The 27,734-nt window shown below is 44.2% G+C and overlaps 1 protein-coding gene across 3 annotated transcripts in view; it reads right to left on the reverse strand.

Moving 5' to 3' along the window:
• DAB1 (DAB adaptor protein 1) overlaps nt 1-27,734 on the reverse strand; it is a 1,133,179-nt gene that overhangs the window by 131,411 nt on the left and 974,034 nt on the right. For all 3 annotated transcript variants that reach the window (XM_082688114.1, XM_082688113.1, XM_082688115.1), the window contains exons 6-7: nt 14,629-14,768; nt 5,061-5,159 (exon numbers count right to left, since the gene is read on the reverse strand). In XM_082688114.1, coding sequence (XP_082544240.1) covers nt 5,061-5,159; nt 14,629-14,768 — 239 coding nt within the window. The remainder of the gene's footprint in view (nt 1-5,060; nt 5,160-14,628; nt 14,769-27,734) is intronic.

Consider the following 27,734-nt stretch of genomic DNA (forward strand, 5'->3'; position numbering starts at 1 on the left):
ACGGGGCATCACGTGGCACAGAAGGGGCATCCGATCTGTTCTTGCCCAACCATATACTGATTACACGGCCAGATTCCATCTGCAAGATAGTTCCAGTGCTGACTCTCCTCCTTGTACCTTCCCTCAGGAAAGGTCATCGGCATGAAAATGAGTAATGGTGACAATAAAACGGAGAGAATACTGAGTCTGCTCTAGTATATATAAAAGCACATCATTTATAAAATTTGGCATTCCTAAGTTCTGAATGTTTGTCTCCCTGCCCCTCCAATTTCACATGTTGAAATTCTAGCCCTCAAGGGGATGGTATTAGGAGGTGGGGCCTTGGGGAGGTAATGAGGTCCCAAGAGTGGAGCCCTTTTTGAATGGGATTAGTGTCGGGATAATAGAGGTGCTAGAAAGCATCCTGACCCCTTCCACCATGTGAGGACATGCAGCAAGAAGACACCGACTCTAAGGAAGTAGGCTCTCCCCTCCAGACAAACAAATTTGCTGGGGCCATGGTATTTGACTCCCCAGCTCCAGAACTGTTGGAAAGAAGTGTTTGTTATTTATAAGCTGAATCCTCTATGGTATTTTTATTAGAGCATCCAAACAGACTAAAGCAGGTATGTTTTAGGAGTGCTATCTGACTAGCATCAGGGCTTCTGGACCAGACTGCCTAGGGTTGATGCTCAGCTCTGGCTTCTTAATTTACTATGGGACTTAATTTGGATTTCAGTTTTCTCAGCTGTGAAATGATGATAACAATAGCACCTATTTCCCAGAATTGTAACGTACTTCAGAGGGTACATATAGCAGTACTACATCAGGGCTGGCGAAACCAAATGAACAAGCAGTATTTACATGTGATTATGGCAACAAGATATTACATCATCTTGAAAAGATGCAGACTGCCCTCTGTCTTGAGAAACAGACTTATTGTCAGGGTCCTGCAATATTTATGATTTTTTTAAAGGCAAAAAACTATAGCAATTCTATGGAATAAAACTGCACATCAAGAGAGAAGTCAATGAGTTTCCCCTGGAAAGACAGAAGATTTGAAATTGAAGGTTTGTTCTGAGTCCACAGCCAAGTTAGAGAGAGATGCTCCCAAAATCTCAGTTTCTTTATCCGCACAAGGAAGATGACTTCACTCCTGTCTGATTTGAGGCCCGAGTGACATTGATATGAAATCACATCCACTCCTGATTTGCTATAGCTCCTACTATTACCAGTAACAATGAGTTTATATATGACATTTTCTGCATTCACACTGATCTCTCTGACACATTATCAATATCTAGCTATCTGAAAATATGAACAGCTTTTCAATATTGATTTATTCCCTGCAATATGCTAATAATAAAACAGAATTTACTCATGTAAGGATTGGGATCAAGAACCCTTTGAAATTCCAGACAAGGTGTAAATTGCTGCAAAGGGTCTCTTTAATTGGGATCAAAACACTTTTGACAGCTTTTGGATTTTAAAATTCTAGCTATTGTCACGTTCTGCAAATGTTTCTTTTTTTGGTTTGAAAAAAAAAAAAACACAGTCAAGCTTCAGAGTACTTGAGATATGATAAACAACTAAAATTTGTCATTCCGAATGACAAAACCCCAGCTTTCCATTTCCTTGATATGTAGGACAAAATACTTCACTTAAACTCTTATCCTGCACAATTCAGCTGGTCCCCTGCTGGGCGACAACAAAGGTTTAGTAAACTGTTGCTGCTCATAAACTCCAATGGAGGTTGAAAAACCCCCATCTGTCTGAAGATAAATCACATCAACAGGGATGACTTTAAGGAAGAAACAGATTTTTAAATCTAGTCTCAGGATTCAACTTCGATGTGACTTTGCTCAATACTTCATCCTCTACTTGACTCCCTTCCAGAATTTTTCCATCATGTGGTTGCGGTTTGGACACTCCTAAGTGATGGGGAACTCGCTAGCACAGAAGGTGGTCCATCTAACTGGTAGAAAATTCCTCCTCCTCATAAACCCGTACTGCTTCAATGAAACTTGTATCCCCCGATCTTGGTTCTGTCTGTTGGGTCACACAGAACAAGTCAGCTCCTTCTGCTACCACACAACTCTTGGGAGAGATGAACGCTATTAATAGGGGGTGTCCTGCCTTCTGCTGTCTCTGCTTTATGCTTTTACACCTTCAACCTCTTCTACTAGCTTTCCCTAGACTTGGGTCAAGACATATTAACAAACTCAGGTTGCAGAAGCCGGATGCTACCAGGGCCCAATGTGAATCAAATAGAACTAGAGTGAAGTAAGCCAAACAGAAAACCTCTAACTCTGCCTTCTCCCTGATTCTCCACCAGGGATCAGACTCTTTCCCCACCCCAAAGTCAAATGCTTTGAGCTAAAATAATGATGTTACTGTTGTTCTCTTTTGTGTCCAGCTGAAGAATCAAAAACAGCATGAGAGAGTTTGGTGTATCTTTCTTTGGGGCCAGGTTAGCTACCCTTGACTGAGGATTTACATCTCAGTTAATATAAAACACCTCCCCTCATGAGTTATAGTTCGGTGATGGGGATTTTAACGATCCCCTAGGCACAGCTTATCTAACAGTGGGTTACATAATGGAACAGCAGTGCCCAAAAACATGGCTCCGGGACAAGATAAAGTATCTGATACTCCACCTCACTCCTACTCCTTCGGTTATGTCAGCTGTCATGGTGGCAGGTAGACCAGAGAGACGATGACATAGTATTTAGGCATATAAATCTCTCAGTTAGGCTCGATCCACATTACTGGTCTCCCTCCAATTAAGATGTTAAGGGAACCAATGACATCCTACCCATTTCTACAAGCCCACACCTCTCTGCCTCCTGTGTGCAGCTCAGGAGGCTACACCTGTGCCAAGAAGTCTGGGTTCAACATAGTTTCTAGTCTTCCAGTGGCCTTGGACCCCCGCATCAGGACACTCTGATTTGCCTGTGTCCTTTCTCAAGTGTGAGGTTCAAGACCAAACACAGGTCTCCAAATTGTAGTCTCCCCAAGAGAAGGAAAAACTTCCCCGGTTTCAGAAACAGTCCTTTTATTAAGGCAGGGGAGGCTTTCATTAGGCTCTTACTTCTTGTGGTGGTCAAGCTCCTTTATTCCCGGTGCTCGTGCCCTCATTCTAAACTCCCTTCTCCCAAAGCATCCCCAGGTAGGCTCACCTCTCTTGACCATAGAGAGCTCAACTGCCCTGACAATATTTTGGGCTAAATCCCAGTTTTGCCTCCTATTTGCTTAATAACCTTGGCAAGGTCACTTATCCTGAGCGATAACAAGGATCAAGGCTGAGTTAGAAGATTCACGAGTCAGACTAACCTGGATTCTAATCCTGTCTCCAACCACCACTTACCTTCAATAAATTATGACTTTGTTTCTCTCCTCAGTATCTCCAGCTATAAACTTGAGAGGGTACTGCCATCTACCTCACAGGGCTGTCGTGAGGGTTAACAGAATTGGTATTTACAAAGGGTTGACAATAATGCCTGGCACATATTATGTGCTTGATGAATTAATTGTTGTTATTGTTTTTCCCATAAGACTGCTGTGAGGGCAAAACTGAATCATGTATGTAACATGACTGATATGCACGTTAGTACACAGTAGGTACCCCATGAAGGGGAGTTATCACCAAGAGCTTTTTTATAGTGGTAAACTTCACATAACTATAAATTTACCATTCTAAGTATTTCTTGGCATAGAGTTCAGGGATATGAAATGCATGAACAGCGTTATACAGTGAGCCTCCTCCAATCCATCACAAACTCCATTTTCCTCTTCCCAAATGGTAACTCTATACTCAGTAAACACTCACACTTCATCACATGCCCCCCATCCCCTGCCACAGGCCCTCATCACCACTGTTCCACTTTTGTCTCTCTGAATTTCATGTCTCTAGATACGTTATAGAAGTGCAATCCTACAGAATTTGCCTTTTTATAACTGGCTTGTTTCACTTTGCTTGTCTTCAAGTTTCCTTCATGTAATAGCATGGGTCAGAACTTTCTTCCTTTTTCTGTGGACTCATATTCCATGGGAGGCAGGCACCACATTTTCTGTAACCACTCATCCAATGATGGTTTCCACCTTTTGGTCACTGTGAATAATGCTGCTATGAATCTGGGCAGACAAATATCTATCCTATCACTAATTATTCAAAAATAACTTCTCTTCAAAACCATTTTTACCATTAAATTATCATCCTCCTACCCATATGGGATCCCAATACGAGTCAGAATAAAGTGTAGAAAATATAATGCAAAACGACTAAGGTTGAGTAACTTTGCTGGTTGAGTCTGGAGGTGCCTACAGCATTTGAAAATTAACTTGGGAAGTACAAGGGAGGTGATATATATAAAGTATTTTATAAGCTGTAAAACACGGAAGGAATAAAAAGAACAAACCACGTCCATCTGACTCCTGTTTCTCTGGACCAAACAGAGCGCAGAATATTTTTCTGTTTTTCCCTTATCGTCAGTGAACAGGACACCACCAATGTCAGGCAGCCCTGGGGATGAGCGTGCGAGCTAATTGCTGCTGGGGGGGGTGATAAAAACACAAACCACTTCCTTGGCAGGTTCAACAAACACATCAGCCCTGACATTTCCTGGTCATGCGGTGACAGATTTTCCCAAGATTGAAAACTCCATTCTCTGCGATTAAAGCAATTGCAAGGTGGCACAGGCTAAACTCAGGAGACTCTAGAGGCTCTGACCAAGTCAAAAGACATTCATGCATCTCCCTCTAGGATGCATGTCATTAAAGTTGCCAACACACAAAGAAATTTAACTTCAGCTGTCACATCACCCACCGGGCTTCAAAGCTCATCAGTCTCCCGCTAGATTCCTGGCCTGTGTAACACTTTTATCACAATCACACCGTTAGAAACACTGTGGCCAAGTCAGGGAAGAGCCTCCCTTTGATGGACAATCACAGTTGATCAAGTTTGTCAGTCGCTTTATGTGTTTTTATGCTTGTTTGATATTCCTGCCCAGAGAGGACAGGCTTTTAAGGGCACATCTGTCAATGGATTCAATTTCATCATGCCATGTGATTCTTTTACTTACCCCTGTCTTCTCGTCAAAGATTTTGATACCTCCAAAGGAGATGGTTAAAAAGATTTTCTGTTTGTGTTCTCCTTTGGAACGTGCGCCAGCAACAACGCCCTGTTGAAAGAAGGACACGGTTTTTACTTGAGAGTGTACGTTTGAAGATTCCCTCCAGTCCCGGTGGTAGTCAGATACCACCCACCAATACCACCAACCACTCTCTCTCTCACTGCTCTCTCTCACACTTGCCCTTTCCATGCTTCCCTCCGCGGTGTGCTGGCCCCTTCTTGATATTGTAGGGTAACGGGTACCCTAACATTATATCTAACACTGTATCAACAGACACCTGGATACTGATTCACATGACTACCTAAGATTTACAGAACGCCTCCTTTATGGCTAGATATTGGCTCAGAATCCAAGACCCTAAGATAAATACAATAGGATCCTCTTATTAATAATATGTTGCTGGCCTTCATACTGTATATGGTTTCAACCTATTAAATAAAGAGGAGTCACAGAATATATTCCTAAATGTGATTTTATCTTTACTTCTGGAGACAGTTTTCACCATAATCAATTTTAGAGAGTAGAAAGAAAATAAAAACCACGGCCAGACTGCATGTCTCCTTTTGTCTGGAAAAAATACGATCACCAGAGTTACATGCTTATGGTTTGCAGTTTTTTACCCACACAAGTTTTCTGTTTTCCTTTATCCTTTTCAGTAGGAAGGTACCTAGCAAACACATCCCATTGATCAATGCCCCTGTCTCCCCACTTTTCCAAACTTTTTCTAAACCAAAGCTACGTATCTGAGTCAGTTAGAAGGCAAACATCACAATTGGCAGGGGTGTCGCTCTGCTCACTGCTCTATCCTGGGTGCCCAGGACAGTCTCTGGAGGGAAGAGGCACTCTGTCATTCTTGCAGGATGAATGTGCTATCCAGAGATCTCCCACAGTTGATAGGATGTAAGTTAAGGGCGAAGACACTTGCTTTTTAAACTAGCTTTTGTGGTGGCCAGTGACAGGGAAGCATGGGCTTCCTATGAGAGTGTCACTCAGAGGGTGAGGACAAGAGATCTGCATTAAGTGTTTTGGAGCTTCTAACCCCGTCTTTGCTATCAGACTGCCCTGAGTGCAAGATCAAGTCCACTTATCAGCAGTTATAGTTCTGAGCTTCTAGGAGTAGAAAAGTTGAAAATCAGCATGATGTCATGTTTCTGGAAGATAAAAGTCATCTGTGCTCGTGTCAGAAGAGCATGTTCACGACCCCAGTGTCAGAGAAGCAGCAGTATTCAGAACAGGGATGACCAGAAGACACAGGGACGGGGGACCCCCCTTTGAGGCTGTTTGGTTATCCTCACTGTGGGTACCAGCAACGCTCTGTGCAATCCAGATGGCTGGTTTATGCTCCTGGCTCTCCGTGATCTTGGGCAAATGACTTAATTCTCACTGCCACTTCCTCAAGTGTAAACACTATCTTTGCATGGGGAGAGAATTAAATGAAAATTCGTATCAAGTACCCAGTACGGTGCCTGCAACACTACAGGGATGTCACAATAGTTAACCTCTTCTAGTAAATGAATGACTGTCCCTAAAACTCTGTGCTCTGGTTCCTGGGGACCTACTAGCAGGAAATCCACTCCCTCCCGAGTCACCCATTCATTCTTGAGTGCCAGTTACATCCTTGCAGACAGACAGAATGTCAGAGCTAGAAAAGTCCTCCACATTTCCTGCTGACAAGTGAGGAAAGTGATGTCTATGAGGCAGGGGTTGGCTGTGCTGAGGCGGCATAGGGGGCTGGCGGAGAGCTAAGCCTGCAACTCAGCTCTCCAGACTTCTGCTGCAGGGGGCACCTAATCCTTCCCATGGTGGCTTCTGTCCAGCAAGCCAAAAACCTCTCCAGGTAACCCTCCCCAGTGTTGCTCTTTCGGTCCCTCAGGACCGCTGCTCAGTGACCAGAAAACCCTCTGGCACTGCCTGTCCTCTCAAAAGTTGAAGAGAGTGACTCATCCCCCAAAGCGAAGTCCTCTGTCTCTGTAACGGTCCTGCTTAACCAGAGGTTTCTAGAGTCCTCAATGTGCAGTTTACTTTTCTGTGAATTCACTGAGGGGAGATTCTAAGGAACATGGGGAGAATGGCCAAAGTAGGTTTTTACAGCCCCAGGGCTGCAAAATTCTGTAATTCTTATTTCTAAAGCCATCTTTTTGGGGACATGGTCTCCGAACCCCGCCCCCTTTGCACCTCCTTGGTTCCCTTTGCCTCACGGTCCTTACTGCCATCTGACATACTTATTGGTTCATCTGGTGACCGTCTGCCTTTGCCCAGTAGAACAAAAGCTCATTTGTGCCAGGAACTCTTTTTAATCCATCCTACGTGCCCAGTACTGAGAATGGCGCGCAGCCTCAAGTCAGCAGGGGAAAGAGGAAGTGACTCTCCCTGCCTCAGGGAGTGGGCCCGCCAGACATTGAACCCTGGGAATCTTCACCTTGAATTCTGGGTTCTTAGCTGGATTTGGAATCAAACACCTGATGCGGCTACCTATCTGTAGCTGGACCTCCAACTTCCGATCTCTAGACGTAACACAGAAAGAGAACGAGAAGTATCTCCGTCATAAAGGGAAGGGCTGGAGGGACTGGGTCAAAGGAACAGGGAGGCCTTCCTTCTTGTTTAACTCTTCTTAGGACATCACCGTCCTTGGTGGGGAGAGGGCGGCACCTCCGCTCAAGGAGAGCTGCTCCAACGTCTCTGTCCTGGAAGCAGTCCTCACAGTCTCTGCTCCCTGAATCACTGCCGCCTCTAACAGCAAAATGCAGCTGTACACTCGAGGGAATGGACGGAATGGAAAGAGCCCACACATGTGTTCCAGGAGCATTCCTGCTTGGGGCTGCTGCGGGTGGTGTTCCATGACAAATGAAAGAGGGAAGGACTATCCGTGCAGGGCTGTCTTTGGGGAAATAAAACTCTAATTTTATCAAGCATGTTTCTCCTGTGAGACAGGACTTCGAGTCAAGCTCTGAAAAATTACGCTAAGGCCATGCAAGTTTGCCAGCAGACGGCATGCCTCACGGTCTCATCTCCCCACAAGATTATTCAGTGCCGGGATGCAGAACCAGCAGAGGTCCAGGAGACATCTCGGACTGGGCAAGGGGGTGACGGGGGCGGGGGTGAGGAGGGAGGGGGTGGTCAGAAGATGTGGCAGTAGGTGCCTTTCGGGTCTCTGTGCCTCACATTAGTCACCTCAGTCACTGCTAGAAATCTGGAAAATACAGTCAAGCATTTTCTTGGGGACCTACTCTTACGTGCTACAGGTTCTCTTCCCTGTCATATAACGTAGCCCATGCCCTAATCCTAGAAAGTGAAAAATCATCTCTCTTAGTTTACATATAAGGAAACATAAGGCCAGGGGTTGAAGTGACCTCCTGAAACCTCAAGGAACTAATAAGGTGGAGAGAAAAGTCAACCGGGAATCTTTCAGATTCCTATGTTGGGCTTCCTTCTATTATAACCTTGCTTAAGAGCTTTTTTGGGGAGAAACATAGATTTAAAAAAAAAAAAGAAAGAAAGAAATGACTACGCAATATACTATAGATACGTCAAAAATGTTCTACAAACAGCCAGGTGGAACCATCGGCTCCCAGACTCCACAGTGAAGGGGACGTTTAAATGAGAATAATCACATTTCCTACCTCATAAGGGTGTTCAGCTATTGAGAACAGTTACACGCATCAGCACTTAGCACAGTGTGTCACATGGCGGGAGAGCTGGGTGAGTAACAGTTATCGTTATTATAGGTACTAACATTCATACTATGAAGCAATGCCATGTGCCAGATGCTTGTGAAATGATGGACACAAACATCCCCAGGAAGGAAGTGACATACAAAGGGTCAGATGCGTCAGGCAGGATTAACAGGCTGCCCTGTCCAGCTACGGGTCCCCTGAGGATGAGATAAGGGGAAGCACAGGAGAGGGCTCTGAGAAACCCTACCCGCACAGTGCATGCACATAGTGGGATGGCTGTGATCTCAGTGGATGCTGAAAAGCAGGTAGGAAAACACAACAGGTTTCGGGCATGGATGGCTGAAAACCTGCAGTGCTATTGCAGAACATTCTATGATGAAAAAAAAAAATAAATAAAACCACCAACAAAAAAATGGTCTCTAATTCCAACCATCCCAATTATTAGCTATAGAAGCCTTGGAAAAAAACTAATCCCAAATTTCACTTTTCCCAGTTAAAAAAAAAAAAAGAATTTAAGTATTCTCTTCTCCTCTGCTTTGTGCTCAGAGCCTGGCCCCTGTGGACTTCAATCCCTGGTCCTCCGGGCTTCCTGTCCTCTGGATTCCAGTTGGGTTCCACCAGGGCAAGACGGGCGGGAGACCAGAGGGTGGTTGAGGAGAGAGCTCAGGGTATTCTGAACACATCCTTTCCTTCCTTGTCCTACAGCTCTGGCAGTGCCTATACTTTCGCTTGGGGAGGGAGTAGGCTTCCTCCTCAATCCTGCTCTCTTTGGGTTTCATTGAATATATTTCCTCCCAGGGTGGTGGCTGCTTTCTACTGTTGCAGGTTCCTGAGAGCATCACCATCCCTAGTTCCCTTACTTAGCCTTACCTACCCTTTCTTTTTTTTTTTTTCTTTCTTTTCTTTCCTTTTTTTTTTTTTTTTTCTAATTTGACAGACAGAGATCACAAGTAGCCAGAGAGGCAGGCAGAGAGAGAGAGAGAGGAACGGAAGCAGGCTCCCTGCCGAACAGAGAGCCCTATGTGGGGCTCGATCCCAGGACTCTGGGATCATGAACTGAGCCAAAGGCAGAGGCTTAACCCACTGAGCCACCCAGGCACCCCTTACCTACCCTTTCTAAGTGGCTCTTTCATTAAAGTGTTCTCATCTCACCTAGCCAGGGTAGGCTCTGCGTCTTAGAGGACCCCAGCTGACGTATTTAGAGCTCTGAAATTAGCCCTCCAGGCATCGTCTCTGAGAGAGCCCATCCCCTCCGGGAGTTTCAACCACCATCCTTTTGCCCAAGGACTCTGAAAGCTGACTACTTTGTAAGTCAATGATGTGTGGGTACTGGGCAGGAACTTACCAGTAAGGGCTTAAAATCTCATTGGGCAACCAAGATAAATTAAACAGAGATACAAAAAAGAAGATAATTAAGCATTAAACTATGTCTTATCAGACACTGGACGTCCGGAGACTGAGGTTTGAAATTTTGGGCTTAACACAGGTTAAATGAAGGTTCCGGGGCAAATCCCTTAACTTCTATGAACCTCAGATGTCTTATGTATAAAACAGAGAGGATAATATCTATCTCACAAGATCAAAAGAGATGATAGATGAGAAGAAGCTTATGTTGACTCTAAATTAAAATACGATAATGATGTATTGCTGGAGGACAGGCAACAGCCCACTCATACTTAGAATATGATTTCCCCTCTTAAATCTTTACAATCCAGAAGAAAATTCTCTAAAACAGGAAAAGGCACCAGCCTCACAGAGTCTAGCAAAGGAAAGCAGATTTTCTTTTTATTTCTCATATGGCCTAATGTGAACAAGTGCGCCCTTTTGCAAGGTTTAACAGGCATTTTGTACTTCTCTGTCTCTTTCTTTCCTGGGCAGGTGGCCAAATGGAGAATCGATCATTTATGTTTCTGTTTCCTAAAGAGAGAAACCACTGGGAGCTGAAATGTCAACATTCTTCTCTGCGATTTGCAAATAATGAAACACAACTGTCTGGGAACCAAGAACCCCTCCACGAGCTCCGTGCATCTGACAGGAGTGTGTCATGGCAGGACAAATTCTCAGGGCTTTGGGGACCTCACAGATCTGAGGGGTGACAGATGGGGCACCTCACGGCAGGTAACACATGCACATGCTCCAAGTCAGCAGTCATCGCCAGGCCTGGACCCACTAGCTTGAGTCACCGTGAAGGCAGACGGAGAAGCTTCAGCGAGCACAGGCAGACTCCTGCTCCAAGCCCCTCAGACCGCAGCGCTTCTATGAATGGAGCTGGCCATCAGGTGCTCTGGGACATGGGCCTGGTGAGTGGCTCTCTACCAGGAGGCCGGGAGAAGAAGCATCAGCTCCTCAGTAGACCTACTTGTGGCTCTGGGTGAGAACCAGGCTGTTGGTAGATTTTTCTTGATGTCCTTTAGTAAGTATTTGTCGGCAGCCTGGCCTCATGCTCAGTAAGGGACTGTCAGCAAAAATGAAGATCCTGGCCTTCATCCCTATCCCTGAGTGGGGTCTCTTTGGGGGAGAAGGCGTGGCTCTATCTGATGGGAGTCTGGAGGAAGGCTGAGGACTCTGGGCTCAGTGTGTTTGGGGTTCTCTCTGCAACGTGCCCACTGCTAGAGAGGCTGCCCTCTGGTCTGACCTCATGCATGGATCACAGGTCCTGCTCAGGGGCTGGACGGGGGCTGGCGGGAACAGGAAGGGATGCAGTTATCCAACTGCTCCACGAACCAAGCGTGGCAGGCCATCTCTTTCCAGGATGCCCACTCTGGCATGTATCCTAGTAACGTCCTTCTTCCCAGCATTTATCAGTCATAGACTGGACTTTTGAATTCCTCCTCTCAGACTTTGTTATCTACTTATCAATCAGACTGGAGCTTAGCAGAAGAGAGCTCATTAGTAGGGTGCTCTAAAATCTCATAACATTGCTTAATTAGAAAGAAAGAAAGAAAAGAAGGAAGGAAGGAAGGAAGAAAAAACATTAACCTTTTTACAAGGTGATAATCTGTGAAATCATGATATGGGTATCTTTAAAACCTTTTCTAGAATACTTTATAATAGATACATAACTATTAAAACAAAGCTTGGTTATATAAGAGCTAAAAAAATAATGGGTACACTGTTTTGAGGATTAATATTTTGGGGTGCCTTGGTGGCTTAGTCAGTGAAGCGGCTGACCCCTGGTTTCCGCTCAGGTCACAATCTTGCGGTCATGGGACCAAGCCCTGCTTTGGGCTTTGCGCTCAGCATAGACTCTGCTTCAGATACTCTCTCCCTCTCCCCCCAGACCATGTTCACTCTCTCTCTCACTCTCTCTCTCTCTCTCAAATAAATAAATAAAATCTTTTAAAAATTAAAAAAAGAAAGAAAATTAAGATTTTTTAAAAATGATGATTCCTACAGTCATACTACAAGGACACTTAGCATCTGATACCCATGTTAAACTGCTGAGACAATTTGTATAGCATAAATAAAAATAATAGCTCTGATTTATTAAGCAAATAGGAAAGAAAAGGTAAAATAGAGAGTGTTTTACAGATACTGTCCCGGTTTGTAGCTGGAAGCACTTGGCCAGCCTTGCATATATATACATATATTTTTTTTCCTTTTGTTCCTCCTTTCTTACACTTAAAAAAAAATAAATACACTGATCAAGTTGTATCCTGAGGGACTATTTGAAGATATGAAAAAAAATTCTCATAACATAATATTAGGTGAGAAAAAAAAAGGATATAAGACTATATAAATAGTAATTCCAATTATATTACATGTGTTTATAATTCATATCATATACCTAAAAATACAAAGACAGATCATAAGTTATACATAAAATTGTTGACACTGATCTTTGTGTATCATGGGTGATTTTCATTTTTCTCTTTATATTTTTCTGTATTTTCAAAATATTTTACAAAGAACATTTTGTGAATTCTATAATCAGGAAGATACCTATATTATATGTGTTAAATGCATAAGGTATTTTGTATAGACTTCTGCTCGCTCATTTGTTTTTTCAATATTTTAAATCACTTTTTAAAAGAAAGAAATGAAGCCTAAATGAAGACCAGAATGTGGGAACAATGGGACGCCTGGGTGGCTCACTGGGTTAAGCCTCTGCCTTCAGCTCAGGCCATGGTCTCAGGGTCCTGGGATCAAGCCCCACATTGGGCTCTCTGCTCAGCAGGGAGCCTGCTTCCTCCTCTCTCTCTGCCTGCCTCTCTGCCTACTTGTGACCTCTCTCTGTCAAATAAATAAATAAAATCTTTTAAAAATTAAAAAAAGAAAGAAAATTAAGATTTTTTAAAAATGATGATTCCTACAGTCATACTACAAGGACACTTAGCATCTGATACCCATGTTAAACTGCTGAGACAATTTGTATAGCATAAATAAAAATAATAGCTCTGATTTATTAAGCAAATAGGAAAGAAAAGGTAAAATAGAGAGTGTTTTACAGATACTGTCCCGGTTTGTAGCTGGAAGCACTTGGCCAGCCTTGCATATATATACATATATTTTTTTTCCTTTTGTTCCTCCTTTCTTACACTTAAAAAAAAATAAATACACTGATCAAGTTGTATCCTGAGGGACTATTTGAAGATATGAAAAAAAATTCTCATAACATAATATTAGGTGAGAAAAAAAAAGGATATAAGACTATATAAATAGTAATTCCAATTATATTACATGTGTTTATAATTCATATCATATACCTAAAAATACAAAGACAGATCATAAGTTATACATAAAATTGTTGACACTGATCTTTGTGTATCATGGGTGATTTTCATTTTTCTCTTTATATTTTTCTGTATTTTCAAAATATTTTACAAAGAACATTTTGTGAATTCTATAATCAGGAAGATACCTATATTATATGTGTTAAATGCATAAGGTATTTTGTATAGACTTCTGCTCGCTCATTTGTTTTTTCAATATTTTAAATCACTTTTTAAAAGAAAGAAATGAAGCCTAAATGAAGACCAGAATGTGGGAACAATGGGACGCCTGGGTGGCTCACTGGGTTAAGCCTCTGCCTTCAGCTCAGGCCATGGTCTCAGGGTCCTGGGATCAAGCCCCACATTGGGCTCTCTGCTCAGCAGGGAGCCTGCTTCCTCCTCTCTCTCTGCCTGCCTCTCTGCCTACTTGTGACCTCTCTCTGTCAAATAAATAAATAAAATCTTTTAAAAAAAATGTGGGAACAAATGATGCTCTTTTTTATATGTTTTAAAAGGCCATTTAATAACATAATTTTATTGTGTATATTAATTTTTTTCCAATTACTTTCTTCAATTTCTCAATAAAAAGGCCTTCTTTATAGCATTTACTTTCAGAAACCTCTCTGTGATATGTCCAAATCCCACAATCTCATATGTATTACTTTAAAAAATATTTTTCTTTTACATCGTGTTTGGAAACATTAATAGGAATGATAAGAATGAGTAAAATTAGCTTTTATCTTAACACATCATCTTTTACCATATTTCTCATATGGTAAAATATTTAAAATGTACTCAAAAATAACAGAGGGGTGAAGATTCATAAAATCTGAGGGACTATAACATTTGACAGTTTTACTTTTCTTTTTGTAGGTATTGCACAATGAAGAGAACATTGAGTAAAAGGTGATATGCTCAGAAGTTACAAAATTGGGCCCCACAAAATATCTCCACATAGTAGGTGTTCAATAAACATTTTCGTAACGCTTAAAATCTCTTCTCAATGAATACATGCAGTGATTCATCAGTGAACCATGTAATTTACTAATAAATGAATAAGTAAAAAGTTTTACCATAATGATCATAATCACTCCCTTCCCCCATAATAAAAGTAAAATGCTTGCACGGCACCTTGAGTTTCATCATGGAATCTTGACATAACTTGTCTCCCCGAGCTGCAGAAACCTCATCAATCCCGATCAGCTTGGCCTTGTACCGGACCCCTTCACCTTTAAATCTCTTTATCAAAGTGGCTTCACTGCGATCCTGACCTAAAAACAGAGAAAAGCAGGATTCAGGTATGTAGGTATTGCAGGTCCCATTGTCTTTAAATATCTCCAGTGCTGAGCTTCCTTCTCTGGTTTCTAAGAAAGTCAAACCACTGGGTGGAGTAGGAAAGAAGGCTGATTCTATCCTTTTAAATTTAAATTTAAATTTAAATTTAAAAATTTAAAAAAAAAATTAAATTTAAAAATTCTGATTCTAAACTTTAAAATCCAAAGGAAAATTAGTTTTCTCAGATCCTCTGTTTTCTCAGGCAAGAAAAACAAAAAACAAAACAAACAAACAAAAAAACGAGTTAAAAATAACCAATCCCATTGGGGCATTAAGATAATTAAATCAGACAACACATGTTAAGCTCCCAAAACAGAGCTTAATACACACCAGGTATTCAACAAATAATCACCACCTACTAAGAGTTCAGGTCTGACATTCTTGTTAGAGTAGAATTAGCACCGAGCCTCTTTGGCATTTCCAGCGTTTCATATGACTTTGGCCAGGGTCCAAGACCTTCTTACACCCAGTTCCATGGGCTGTTTTATAGTGAGACTCCAGAGTAATTGCTTTGTATCAAGTAATGACCCAGGGACAATTATCAAAAAATGGTTTTACGATATCTCTTCCGCTAACTCGTGTGTGTGTATAGAAAGAGGCTACTTGGTATGGTGAGCCCATACCCTGCAATAGCCTTTCTCGGTAATTATTAACATAATAATTTGCTAGGATGTATCAACCAGACATTCAAATACATCCACATAAAATAAGGACAGTAAAGTTTCTGTGAGCTGAGTGTTTCTTGGGAGATGTTTTATAAACTTGATCCCCACTCTTCGTAAAACCTCAACCATAGCCATTTTCTAGACAAAGAGTACGAACGTCACAGAATTCAAGGAGCTTGCCCCAAGCTCACCCAGTCAGAAAAAAAGAATGCACAGGAATTAAAATTTCTAATATCATCAAACTTTCATAAACTTTGCAACCATGGTTCCTAAAACCTGGGGCACTCTTGTCTTCTGATGCTCACGTCCCAGAACATCACAAACTTGAACTTCTAACACCTCCTCCATCAAGCCTGCCATCATGGGGCAGAATGAGCTGAGTGAGAGAGAACTCAGCCTACTTCCCTTTACCTATATGATGTGCAAACTAAGGTCTTTCTATAATGTGGCTGAGATTTATTGGAGCTGAAAACAGAGGAAAAACAGCAGCAATAGTTAACACTCCATAATGCTTTTCAACTGAAAAAACATTAACCTGCGGTTCACTTATTTATTCAGTCATCCCTCACTGAGGGTCTACTCTGTGCCAGATGCTATAACTCACTGCAACAGACGTAGGAGACAAAGTCTGTGCCCCTACAAGCTCGAGATTTTGGCGACCAGAAATTAAAATGCACAACGTGCTACGCTAGTTGTGTAAGAAGGCGGCAGCTTTGGGGGACATCCTCATTTCGAATCATGGCTTTCTCACTTGAAAACCAACTATACTGTCTACTGAGCCTCAGTTTCCTCATCTGTCAAATATGGATACAATATCTATGTTCAGATTTATGGTGAATAGTAACTTATAGGAGAGAGTATGTGCGAAGCACGGATTCACGTGGTTAAGTTCTCAGAAAATGGCAGCTATCGCCACTATTACCAGCCCAGTGAAGAAGCACATAGAAGATACGATGCTGAGGGAGGGAGGGCACAAAGCAGAAACGTCTGCAGAGTCGGACTCTTAACTGCCAGCTGGTGCTTTATCCCACTGCACCCCTGCTAACTCCTGGTATATTCAAGCCTTTGAATCATATCCCACAAAGCAGATATAACACAGGGATGATAAGTCAGAATCTATAATCAATGTAAAAATTCAGCCTCAGGATTCTGTGAGGGCAGATGTCAGAGACTAAAGCACAGAACAAAGAAGACACTTGCCATGATACACTCTGTACAGACATCTAGCTCAACACCACAGCTGTGGTCCTACAGGTCACCGCTCTCTGCATGATCTTGTAAAGTTGGGTGGGGGCGGTCTAGGGCTGGCTCTGGCTCTTTGGAAGGATATGGGTTCCAGATACCATCTCTGCCTCTTCAACACAGGACAGTATTTCAGTCATAATCATATCCCTTTCACTGTGTGGGGCTTCTCCAAGCTCTATACAGGAAGCATTTATTAGGGTCTGGTTAAAGCTCATTGTCCATACCAACTTGTATAGCCCCAGAAATAACCCTAGACATATGTGTGGTCATTCACGGTTTTATAAATGAGGATCTAAACTGAACATCTGAGAGGCCAAGTAACTTGTCCAAAACTGCTGAGTGTGACCTGAACCCAGAGCTATCTGAGCCAAAGCCCAGACTTCTAGTTTGCAGGTGTCCTATGTTTTCAAGCTTGTGCTCTTAACCACCAGGATGAATTGCTTCTCGCTCTCCCTGACTTCCTCATCTTTATATGGTACCAAAACTCACCTGCCCCAGATCTGTCAATACCTAATACACTGACAGCATTAAAACTCCACTGGAGAGACAACTTGAAAATGCAACAAACAGCTTCCAGCCTCCACATCATGTCCCAGAAAATGTCCATGGGTCAGACACAAAGACAGCCTTAAGAAACATTTGTCAAGGCACAGAGCTCTGCCAAGGAGGACACTTCATAAGAAGGCAGAGCCAGCCCAGGTGAATGAGGGCAGAGATTAATAAGAAAATATTAGGCCATTTAGAGGAAAGTAGGGAGCCCCATTTAGATTAGGACCCAGGGCCAAGCTAATATGTATGAAGGGCACTTACGCAGTAGATAATCTGGTTTCTCATTAAATGCTCCACCATTAAAAGGGTAATTTTTCATGAGCACATCTTGAGCAAGGTCTCCATTATATTAGTAAAGAAATAAATAACAGACATAGGAGCCATAAGGCTGTTTCATCAGAGACACATATGATGTGAGGGTAGTAGCATAAGGGTCAGTCTTCATGTGTCCAAGTCATCATGAATCCCCAGCCTTTTTTGCTGAAAGCCCCATTGACCCTACGCTTCAGGATGGACGAAAGAAGGGACACGGGCTTTAGGAAAATCACCAACACTGTCACTCTCAGTTCTCGACCATTCACTCTACCAATCACTGTGCCAAGATTTTCTGTGCAAGGTAGCCCTCCCGCTGCTCTATAAGTTAGACTCTGCCACCTGCCCTGTTTTATGGAAGATGATGTCAGTGACCAACATCAACAGCAGAACTGGAATCTTTAACAGCTTTACTGAGATATAATTTCCATACCATTCAATTCGCTCTTCTGAGGAATATAATTCACTGGTTTTAGTACATTCATAGAGTTGTCCAGCCATCATCACTAGCTAACTGCGTAACATTACCTTCACTCCCAAAATAAGCCCTGCGCCCATCAGCAGTCACTCCCCATCTCCCCGAAACCAGCCTAGGCAAGCACTAGTCCATTTGCTGTCGATGGATTTGCCGATTCTTAGTGTCACACCATTTCTCGCCAAGTACCCCTTTCTCCTAGGTATAATCCTGGGTCATATGGTAACTCTATGTTTAAATTTCTGAGAAACTATTAGTGTTTTTCCAAAGTGACTGTAACCGGTTTATCATCCTGCCTGCAAAGTATGAGGATTTCAGCTTCTCTACTAGATTTTCTTGCCAATATTTCTGTTCATCTTTAGACAAATACTTCTGTTTGTCTTTTTTGCATTAGCCGGCCTTATGAGTGTTTAGCGATATTGGAGTTTTGTTTTGCGTTTTCCTCAGGACTGATGATGTTGAGCATCTTTTCTTGTGCTCGCTTTTCCTTTGCATATATCTTCGTGGAAGAAACTATTCAAATCCGACATCGTCAGGACACCTGGCTGGCTCAGTCAGAAGAGCGTACAACTCTTGATCTCGGGACTGTGAGTTCGAGCCCCACCCTGGGCATAGATTGCTTAAAAACAAAATAATGAAATCTTAGAATAATAATAAAAAGGAAGAAAATCTGACATAGGCAAATATGACAGCCTGAGTTTGAGCCCAGGTGTTATGACAAAAGTCATGCTTTGGCTAAAAGCCCTTTGGCATTGGTCCACCTTACTCCATATTCGGTTAGGGCACTTGCCATGTCTTACTTTGTGTCACAGCTATTTGAGTAGACCCCTTATGGAGACTGCAGCAAACTCGCAGCTATCTTACTCTTAAAGACAAGTATCCTATAAACACATACACTGTGCCTGACCTTCTGAGACCTTCTCCCCCTTACTCCTCCAGGGCTACCAGAAATAGGCACTGTCATCATTCTATGAATGAAGAACCCAAAGCCAGAGAGGTAAGTAAAATTAGTGCAAACTGAGCTAGGAAGAGAATCTCTCTTGTACCAGGCCAAGACCTGAGATCTTCCACTGGAAGGCAAGAGGGTTCAATGGCCCAGAACGAGAGCTCTGGATTCCAAGGATCTGCATTCTGGTCCCAGCTCTCCCACACATTCTCCTCATTGTGTTGTGTTGGGTAAGATCCTTCCATGTCTGCTACAGTGTCTTTCTCCTCTGAAGAGTAGCTAATAACCACTGTTCCCATACTGGGTCACCGTGTAGGTCAAAGAAATGACACACAGACAGCAACATAGGCCAGTGACTGGCCAATCGGAGCTCACGTGTGCAAGGCAGGCTATGTTCTACAGCTTTGCCCTGCTGTTGTCTGGGGCTGAAGGGCACTGTCTTGCCCTGTCTCTGTCCATCTCCACACCCCACTCCTCACTCCACACCTGAGGTCTCAGCACAGTACCATATGCCCAGGGCTCCTCTGATCCCAAGGGTCTATCTGGGAGGTCCCCTCGGAAATGCTTCCATAATATTCTCCTGATACTCCCCCCTTGCATTCTCACGAGGACTCAATCTCATTTGTAATAATCTGTTTAAATCCAGCCTTCTGCTTAGTCTGTAAGTTCCAGAATGTAGAGAGCTATGATGGAATTGTTCACCAAGGTACCAGGGCACAGCATTTTCTAGCACACTATCCCCTCACAGCACCTGACACGGCATCTGTGACACCTCACTGACTTTGTCCTCATGCCTCCTTCTCTGCAGTTGAGCTCCACGGGGGTGGGGGCTGAACGGATTCATCTCTGGTTTCTGAACTAGCATGGTGCCTGGCACAGAGTGGACTGGCGGTACCGAGGTCTACTGAATAACTGAATAAATGAATGAATTTATTTCTTTACTCAAAAGAGACAAGTGGACTCCCAGAGTCAGAATCACTACAGGGAAGTGTAAGGGGTCATGGAACACCCCTTCCATACAGACCCTATTTCAAATCCATTCTGTCAGTGTAATTCATTTAGTCTCCAAGGAATAAAATCCCTAATAGGATAAAGTCAATGTCACACCCACGGTTATTTTAATGTTGCCTTTGCGTTGAGCCATTAAGGAAGAGCCTTTCTCAACCTCATCACAAACCTGCTCCCCTTACAACCCAGGAAATGTCTCTCCTTGGAATTTAAATTGCAGCAGTCCCCAGGGGGCACTGAGCAAACTCCCCTGTTCTGAACAGTCCTCAAAGCTGCTGTCAGGAAGAACACCGAGACCCTGTCTTGGAGTAGAAGGTGCTGCCGGTGATGTTACGGTCCCACGCGGGGAGTGACCTTGCAGAAGCTCCAACTAACAAGCACCCCTATCAGAAGTCAGGGTCCAGAGGAAGCAGGCAATTCGCATTTTTTTATGACACTGAGTAGAGAGGTAGAATCCACGAGAATAACACGAGGCCTCCCACTTCAGGCTGTTCGTTGAAGACGGCTATAGGCCAAATAAAAGCTATGTCACACCCAAGGTTAATTTCCCTTTATCCACCCGACTCATCACAGATTGTAATGAGCCCGGCCACAGGAACACACGCAAGAGCCAAGCTGAGTGTGTTGCTGTGCTCAGCCTGACTGTGAGTTCTTTTTTAACTTCTGATAGGGAAGAGTATTTCCCTGTCTGGCAGAGGTCAACTTCAACAAATTCCTCCCAGTGAGCTGAGCCCTCACGTGTAGGTTTGGATGGATACTGAAACGTCTCAGGAAGTGTCTCAGTCAGCTAGGGCTACTGGAACAAAGATCCCATAGGGTGGGGGCTTGAACAACAGTCTCGGGGGTCCAAAGTCCAAGACCAACGTGCTGGCTGATTCTGTTCTGGGTGAGAGCTTTCTTCTGGGTTTGCAGATTGCCGTGTCTTCCCACTGTAGACAGAGAGTGCGTGTGTGTGGGATCTATCCCTCTTCGTACAAGGGCACTAATCCCATCACGGGTAGACTCTCATGACTTAATCTAAACCTAATTACCTCCCAAAGGCCCCACTTCCAGTACCGTCACACTGGGGAGCTAAGGCTTCAAGGTATGAATTTTCTAGGGTGTCTGGGGGCAAGACAGAAAGACACCAATATTTAGTCCATATAATGGCGGCCAGGATTTGGAAGGAAGGGAAGAAAGCTGGGATGATCCCTGAAGACAAGCCTGTTCCAGTTTCATAAACTGTCTTACTGAGGACTCACAATATCTTGCGGGGGGCGAGGGGGGCACAGGGAAGTGAGGTCAGTGGCACAAGGTCACACAAGTGAGGAGCACGGTGTCTAACTCTTTGGAGTCCAATGACCTTTCAGGAGCTCTGTGACTTCATGTGTGTCTAATATAGGGAAGGTTATTTCTCTTCCCTGAGTGTTCGTTCTCCATCTGCAGAACACCGTCGTTAACTGCACTGCTCTCGAGGACAGTGAGAAGGATTAGATGAAACAACACACATTTTACTCTTAGCACACTCCCTGGCACAACACAGTCATTCAGTACATATTTATTACTTTCCTCCTCCCCAAATAATATATTTCGCATTAAGCACCAGTGGCCCAAAGCTAACCATAGCAAAGCCTATTGCAGTAGGAGTGATGGCCCCAGCTGTTTGGGAAATACTTGTGGTTGCCTGGGAATAAGGGTGCAATTAGGAACAGGATGTTCCTTCCTGAAGGCAGTCGGGAGATCACCTTATGAATTATTAACACAATACCCAAACTGAGACACCCTCCCTCCTCCTGCATATCTATCTGAATCACCAGGCCATCCATCTTGATGATAAGAACATTTCAAAGAGGTTTTTTTCTCCCGCTGCCTGTCCGACAAGATTCTGCCCATTGCCGAAAGAGCTCTATTGTCTGTTAGGTTGTCCAATTTAAGAACAGATTGTGGGGGGAATTTCAGAGCCCAGCAGCAGAGATAACTTATTTTATTTAGAATTCTATCATGCAATTATCCAGGTGTTGATTTGCAATGGACAAATAATTACGTATACTGGCTGCGTAGGAGAGAATGCTGATTTTGTGTAATTAACTAGCCGGGTAGCGAGCAGAATAAGGGGAACAACACACTTAGGGGGCTGTTAAAATGTGCTTTTATGAACATGGTTGCTGTCATTACTGCTAAAAGGTAAACTAATTAAAGAACCAAATAATATTCAACCTATTATTCATGCACACATTCCCTTAAAGAGATGTTCTTCACTGGTACTTTCGAAAAGGACTGTCTGTAAAGAGCATCTGGAATCCACGGGCATCTTCCCTGGCCAAGTCAAGTACTAAGATTCCAAAGATTCTAATTCGAGAGTCTGGGAATCTGCATTTTCAAAGACTGGCCTAGGATTCGGAGGCTGAGTCAGACTAGGAACAAGTGAAGTGTAAAGCAGGGACCTTTGGTGACCCTCATATGAGGGACCCAATCCTTATGCTCAGATACTTTGTCTTTCTTTCATTTCCATTTTATTTAAGGTCTACTAAGACTTCTTCCTGTTTCTTTCTGTTTTCCTCCCTGTGGGCAAACACAGAAACCTCCCGGTTTTAAGAATGTGAAGATATCTGTAATCCTCTGTGGAGACGGAGGAGCCTGGCGTGTCCTGCTACCGTGGCCTGTCTGGGACCCTCCAGTCCAGCTTCCCCTCCACAGCTGTATTGGTCCATGCCTGCTCCCTGAGAGCCTGCGGACCCCACACACAACTGGCTTCATGAGTGGTTTATGGTGGGGCTTGTGTCTTCTTCCAGCAGGTCAGGGGACAAGCTAAACTAGCGTGCGTTGCCACGAGTGTCAGACCAAAGCACGGACCAGGCTTTAAAAGATACGTACTTCCTTCTCGATCGTGCTTTCACTCCTCGTAACGGCTGAGCGCGGCACGCACCGTTAGCCTCTTACAGATGAGAGCACGGAGGCTCTGGGAGGGTAGAGACTGGCCCGAGAGAGCTGGGACAGGGCAGAGCCAGGAGTGCCAAACAGCACGTGGTCTTGATCCGAAGAAGTTTCAAGGAGGAGATTCTGAAGATTTGGGCTGGGTAAGAAGCAGGAGCATGGAGGGAGTGGGGAGGGCTGGTCTGAAGCCACAGCCCCAGCATTTTTTTTTTTTTTCTGTCATTTGCAACCAAAAGTGTTGTATTAGGGGAGCCACGCTGCATGGAGGAAGGCAGAGGGTGCAGATAAAATATCAAAGGTGTGGGGGCAGGGCGGTGCAAGGAAGGGAGAAGAACAGTGTTGGGATGGGCCTTCTCAGCTGGCTTTGACATTCAGAAGCCTTTTAGCCTAGAGAAAGTCACTTCTCCCTGCAAAGGAAGACAGCAACACTCCCCTTGTATGATTACTATCAATGCAGTCGTGTTATTTGAAGCACTGGGCAGCTCCTGGCCAGTATCTCATGTTGATAATATTTTCATCCCTTTCCCGTGGACTGCAGACTATGAGGTGTGTCTCCCAGACCCTGTTTCAGGTCTGAAGGCTCATCTCCCCAAGGTGACACGCTGGCCTAGGAAGGTTCTAGGGTGAGTGGCTCTCAGGAATCGCTTTCCAGGGGGACCGGGTGGCTCAGTGGGTTAAGCCTCTGCCTTCAGCCCAGGTCATGATCTCAGGGTCCTGGGATCAAGGCCTGGATCTGGCTCTCTGCTCAGCAGGGAGCCTGCCTCCCTCTCTCTCTCTCTCTGCCTACTTGTGATCTCTCTCTCTGTGTCAAATAAATAAATAAAATATTAAAAGAAAAAAAGAAAGAAAGAAATCGCCTTCCACCAAAAAGAGTCCTATTGACCTCACTTCACCCCCTGGTATGTTTTGATCCATAACACTAACAAACAATTTTCTGCAGGGCTGTGTAACTAAAGTGCCCTATAACTTTTAAAAGCCTAAATGTTCTTCAGAAGCATTTAAGTACAGATTTAAGTATTTCTTTGAGCACTTGAATGACCCAAAGCTTTGGTTTTTGTTTTGTGATGGTATCAGAAATGATGTTTTACTTCAATGATGGTGTTGGGGGAGAGAAAAAAAAAATCATCATTTTCTCTATCCTTATAGGTTCTTGGCTTAGACCCTCCTATCATAAAGGACAGAGTAACAGGAGAAAAACAAACACAAATTTAGTAACACGTACTCCTCCTGTATATGTGGGAGAGACAATGGAGTGACTCTCACCTCACTCCCTGGGGCCCCGGTAGCTCACCTTCCATCAGCAGGGGTGATTATACATATGGGTATAAAAGTTCAAGCCCCCGGCCTCAATTTGCAGATTTGGGACAATGCTGAAGGACAGGACAGGGCTCCGTGGGTAACGTGGGGTCAGCTGAGGTCCTGGCTGTGGCTACATCAAAGCCCACCTCCTGGCTCTGTCCAGTCCTGCCACCTGCACTCCCCATTGGCGCTGATTCTGGGGCCTTCCCTGATGAGATCTCTGGGTCTGCCATTGGTTTCCTGGAAACCTGATCAAAGCCCTGCACAAAATAAATGCATTTGAGTGAGAGTACTCTGCAAAACAAGGGAGTCATGATGTGGAGAGGCAAGCCACCATGTGCCTGCCTGCGATAGCCGAACAATGACAGAAGGAAGGCTCGGAGGCAGCATCCAAAGCTCACATAATGTACAGTGATGCTGACATCCCGTGAGATGAAGCCTGTTCGAGAAGGTACATCCAGGGTGAACTCCCTCTCACCAAATGCATGGCGAAGGCCCCTGGCAAACGTATTGAATATTCCCCGGGCGTCTCGCGCAGGTGAGTCTGCAGGAATGAGTGGAGCAACCAGCAACCCAAGGGCATCCTCACTACCACCGGATCTGGGAGGTATGGTGGGGTTTGCTTTTCTGAAAGTCCCGAGACGGCCCCCCGCCACCCCCACCACCGCTGCGGCAACAAATGCACATCCAGCAGACACTAGGCATTTACAAACCCTGAAAGCAGATGACAAGTGAAGACAATCTTGTTTTCCGATAAAAAATAACACATACATTTTTAAACCTTTTCTATTTCCATTCTTTACAACAACTGGGTTTTTGTTTTGTTTTGTTTTGTTTTTCCCCTTTCTAGTTACAAAGTGAAGCATGCTCAAACCTTACAATTTGGAAAATGCAAGAGAGGGAAAAAGGGGGGGGGGATAGTCACCCAGAATACCTCCCGGGGAGGGTAATCAATGGCTTCACGGGAGTAGTTGCTCTTCCAAACTTTTTCCTAAGTGTATACATACACGAACACCAACTTCTTCTTCTTTTTTTTTTTAAATACCTATTTTTTTTAAAGATTTTATTTATTTATTTGACAGACAGAGATCACAAGTAGGCAGAAAGGCAGGCAGAGAGAGAGGAGAAAGCAGGCTCCCTGCTGAGCAGAGAGACCAATGTAGGGGCTCAATCCCAGGACCCTGGGATCATGACCCGAGCTGAAGGAAGAGGTTTTAACCCACTGAGCCACCCAGGCACCCCCGAACACCCACTTCTAAAAAATGTTCTCATGCTCTAAGCCTGCAGCTTGCTTCTTCCATTTGGCAGTGCATTATACCTTTTCTCCATATTGGTATTTTTTGTGACATGATTCTTAGTGGCTGCATAATATCCCATCACACCAGAGACATATCATAATTCATCTAACCAATCCCCCTCATCATCAGACAGTTAACGATGTTTCCAGTTAAAAACAGTGCCAACAAATACGATAGGGAACACCCCTCCGAAAGCAGTAGAGGAATGGATTCTTCCCTGTGAGGATGCCTCTGTAGAGTATCAGGATTGATGCTTCATTATCTTCCCTCCTCCTCTTCCACTCCAGAAAAGTGCGGGCTCGAAACAGACAAATGTCTGAAAACAAACGCACCTCTCCCGATGTCTTTCTTTGGAAGAAGCACAGGAGAGCGAGGGAAAGTTGTCTGTATGATTTGGATTACAAAAGAATCCTTGTAAGCTCGGGCCCTATTGCCCATGGGAAGCCGGTGGACTGGGAGCAGAGGAGAGAGAAGCAGGAGAATGGGATTTATTCGGCGAGCTGGGGTCATAGTGCAGCCCACGGCAGCCGAACCCCCAGTTTGGAGCTCTCACCCAATGTGCATGAACACTTGGGATGTGAAAGCCTGCTCTCGGACCCAGACAGAGGTTAATTAAACCACAGATGGACAAGGGTTTCTATTTTCACACGCAGCCTGCAATTGGCCAAGAACTTCCTTCTGCGCAGCTACAACTTCCATGGGGTCATCTCCATTAGGGAAAAAAAACAAGAGGATTTAATTGGGTGTCTCTGTTGCCAACTTGTTTGCAGACTATTTTTTAAGGGAGATTATTTTGGTCCTGGTATATTCTGGTTGCGAGCAAGGCTCAGGCTTTATCTTCCATCTGCCTTCTAAACAAGAGGGCTGTGTATACTATCGACTGATTAAATTATTTCTTTAGAGTACAAAGAAGTATTTGTGATGAAGACAACAGAGAGGGCAAATCAATTATTTACTGAGAAGGCTGCAATATAAATTACATTTGATTAAACTCAGAGATAAATCTCAGTGATGGAGGTTTTAAGTGGAATGTGCCAGAAGAGACAGTGACTAAGTGCCCCCCGACATCGCTAGTAATGAATGCAAGGGCACGGTCCCAGCCCTGACACCCCTGGGTCTCTAACAGAGTATGCCAAATATTCATCCATGCCACAAACATGTGTCGGATGCTTCCTACGTAGCACTGGCCGCAGGGGACCCAGGTACCGTCATGAACCACAGGGAGAAAAGCAAGTCCCTGCTCGCCTAGAGCTTCTGATCTAAAAGGGGAAGGAAGATAGTAAGCCAGTAAATAAATAATGAACAAGATCATTCCAGATAGGGAAAAGTGTTATGGAGATGATAAAACATTCTGATGAAATGAAGAGTGACGGAGAGGGGGTGGGGGGAAGGATTCATTTAGACAGGCTGGCCCACAAAGGCACTTCTATAGAAATGACATTTGAAAGGAGACATGAACCACGAGAAAAGGGCAGTCGCGCGCCAGGAGGGAATGTGTTTGGTCTGTTTACAAAACACAGAGAAGCCTGTGTGATGGGACTGGAAAAATCGAGGGGGAGGAGGAGATGGGATGTGGCTGTGAAGAGAGAGATAGGGATCCTTCCCACGATTCTTTAGGAGGCAGGGCAAGGTGTATGGGATTTGGCTTCAAGTGCTAGTGAGAACCTTTGGGGGCCATCAGGCAGGCACACGACTCACTTATCGTGAAAACTTCTCTGATGGTTCTGCAGCCAAAGGGTGTGACACAGTTGAAGCCAGAGTCATTGTATAGTTCAGCTGCAAGGTGGGATGAGAATGAGGGCTACAGACAGGAAGGGGCGGGGGGCGCAGCATCAAAACAGACCCGGGAGGAGGAAAGGCAGATAGAGTTTCCCCATAGTCTGTCCGCCCCTGCATGAGGCAGGAAAAGGGAGGAAGCAAGTACAACAATGGATTTTGGCTTCAGGACCTGAGTGGAAGGCAGAGTCCCTTCCTGATACACCATCGTCCTAATCAGTGATGGCCACAAAGCTGGTGGAACCTGGTGACTTTCACATCCCTGCTGTGTGCAGGGCGTGTGGGATTCAGGAATGGAGAGAGGCAACCTCGGAATGCCCCCTCTGCCATCCGGGTGCCCGTCCTTGCTGAGTCCCCGTCATATCCTTACTCACGATACAAAATAGACAAAACCTACCTTGAAGTCTGGGAATGGA

Source organism: Mustela nivalis, assembly GCF_964662115.1.
Source record: "Mustela nivalis genome assembly, chromosome: 10".
NCBI classification, from domain to species: Eukaryota; Metazoa; Chordata; class Mammalia; order Carnivora; family Mustelidae; genus Mustela; species Mustela nivalis.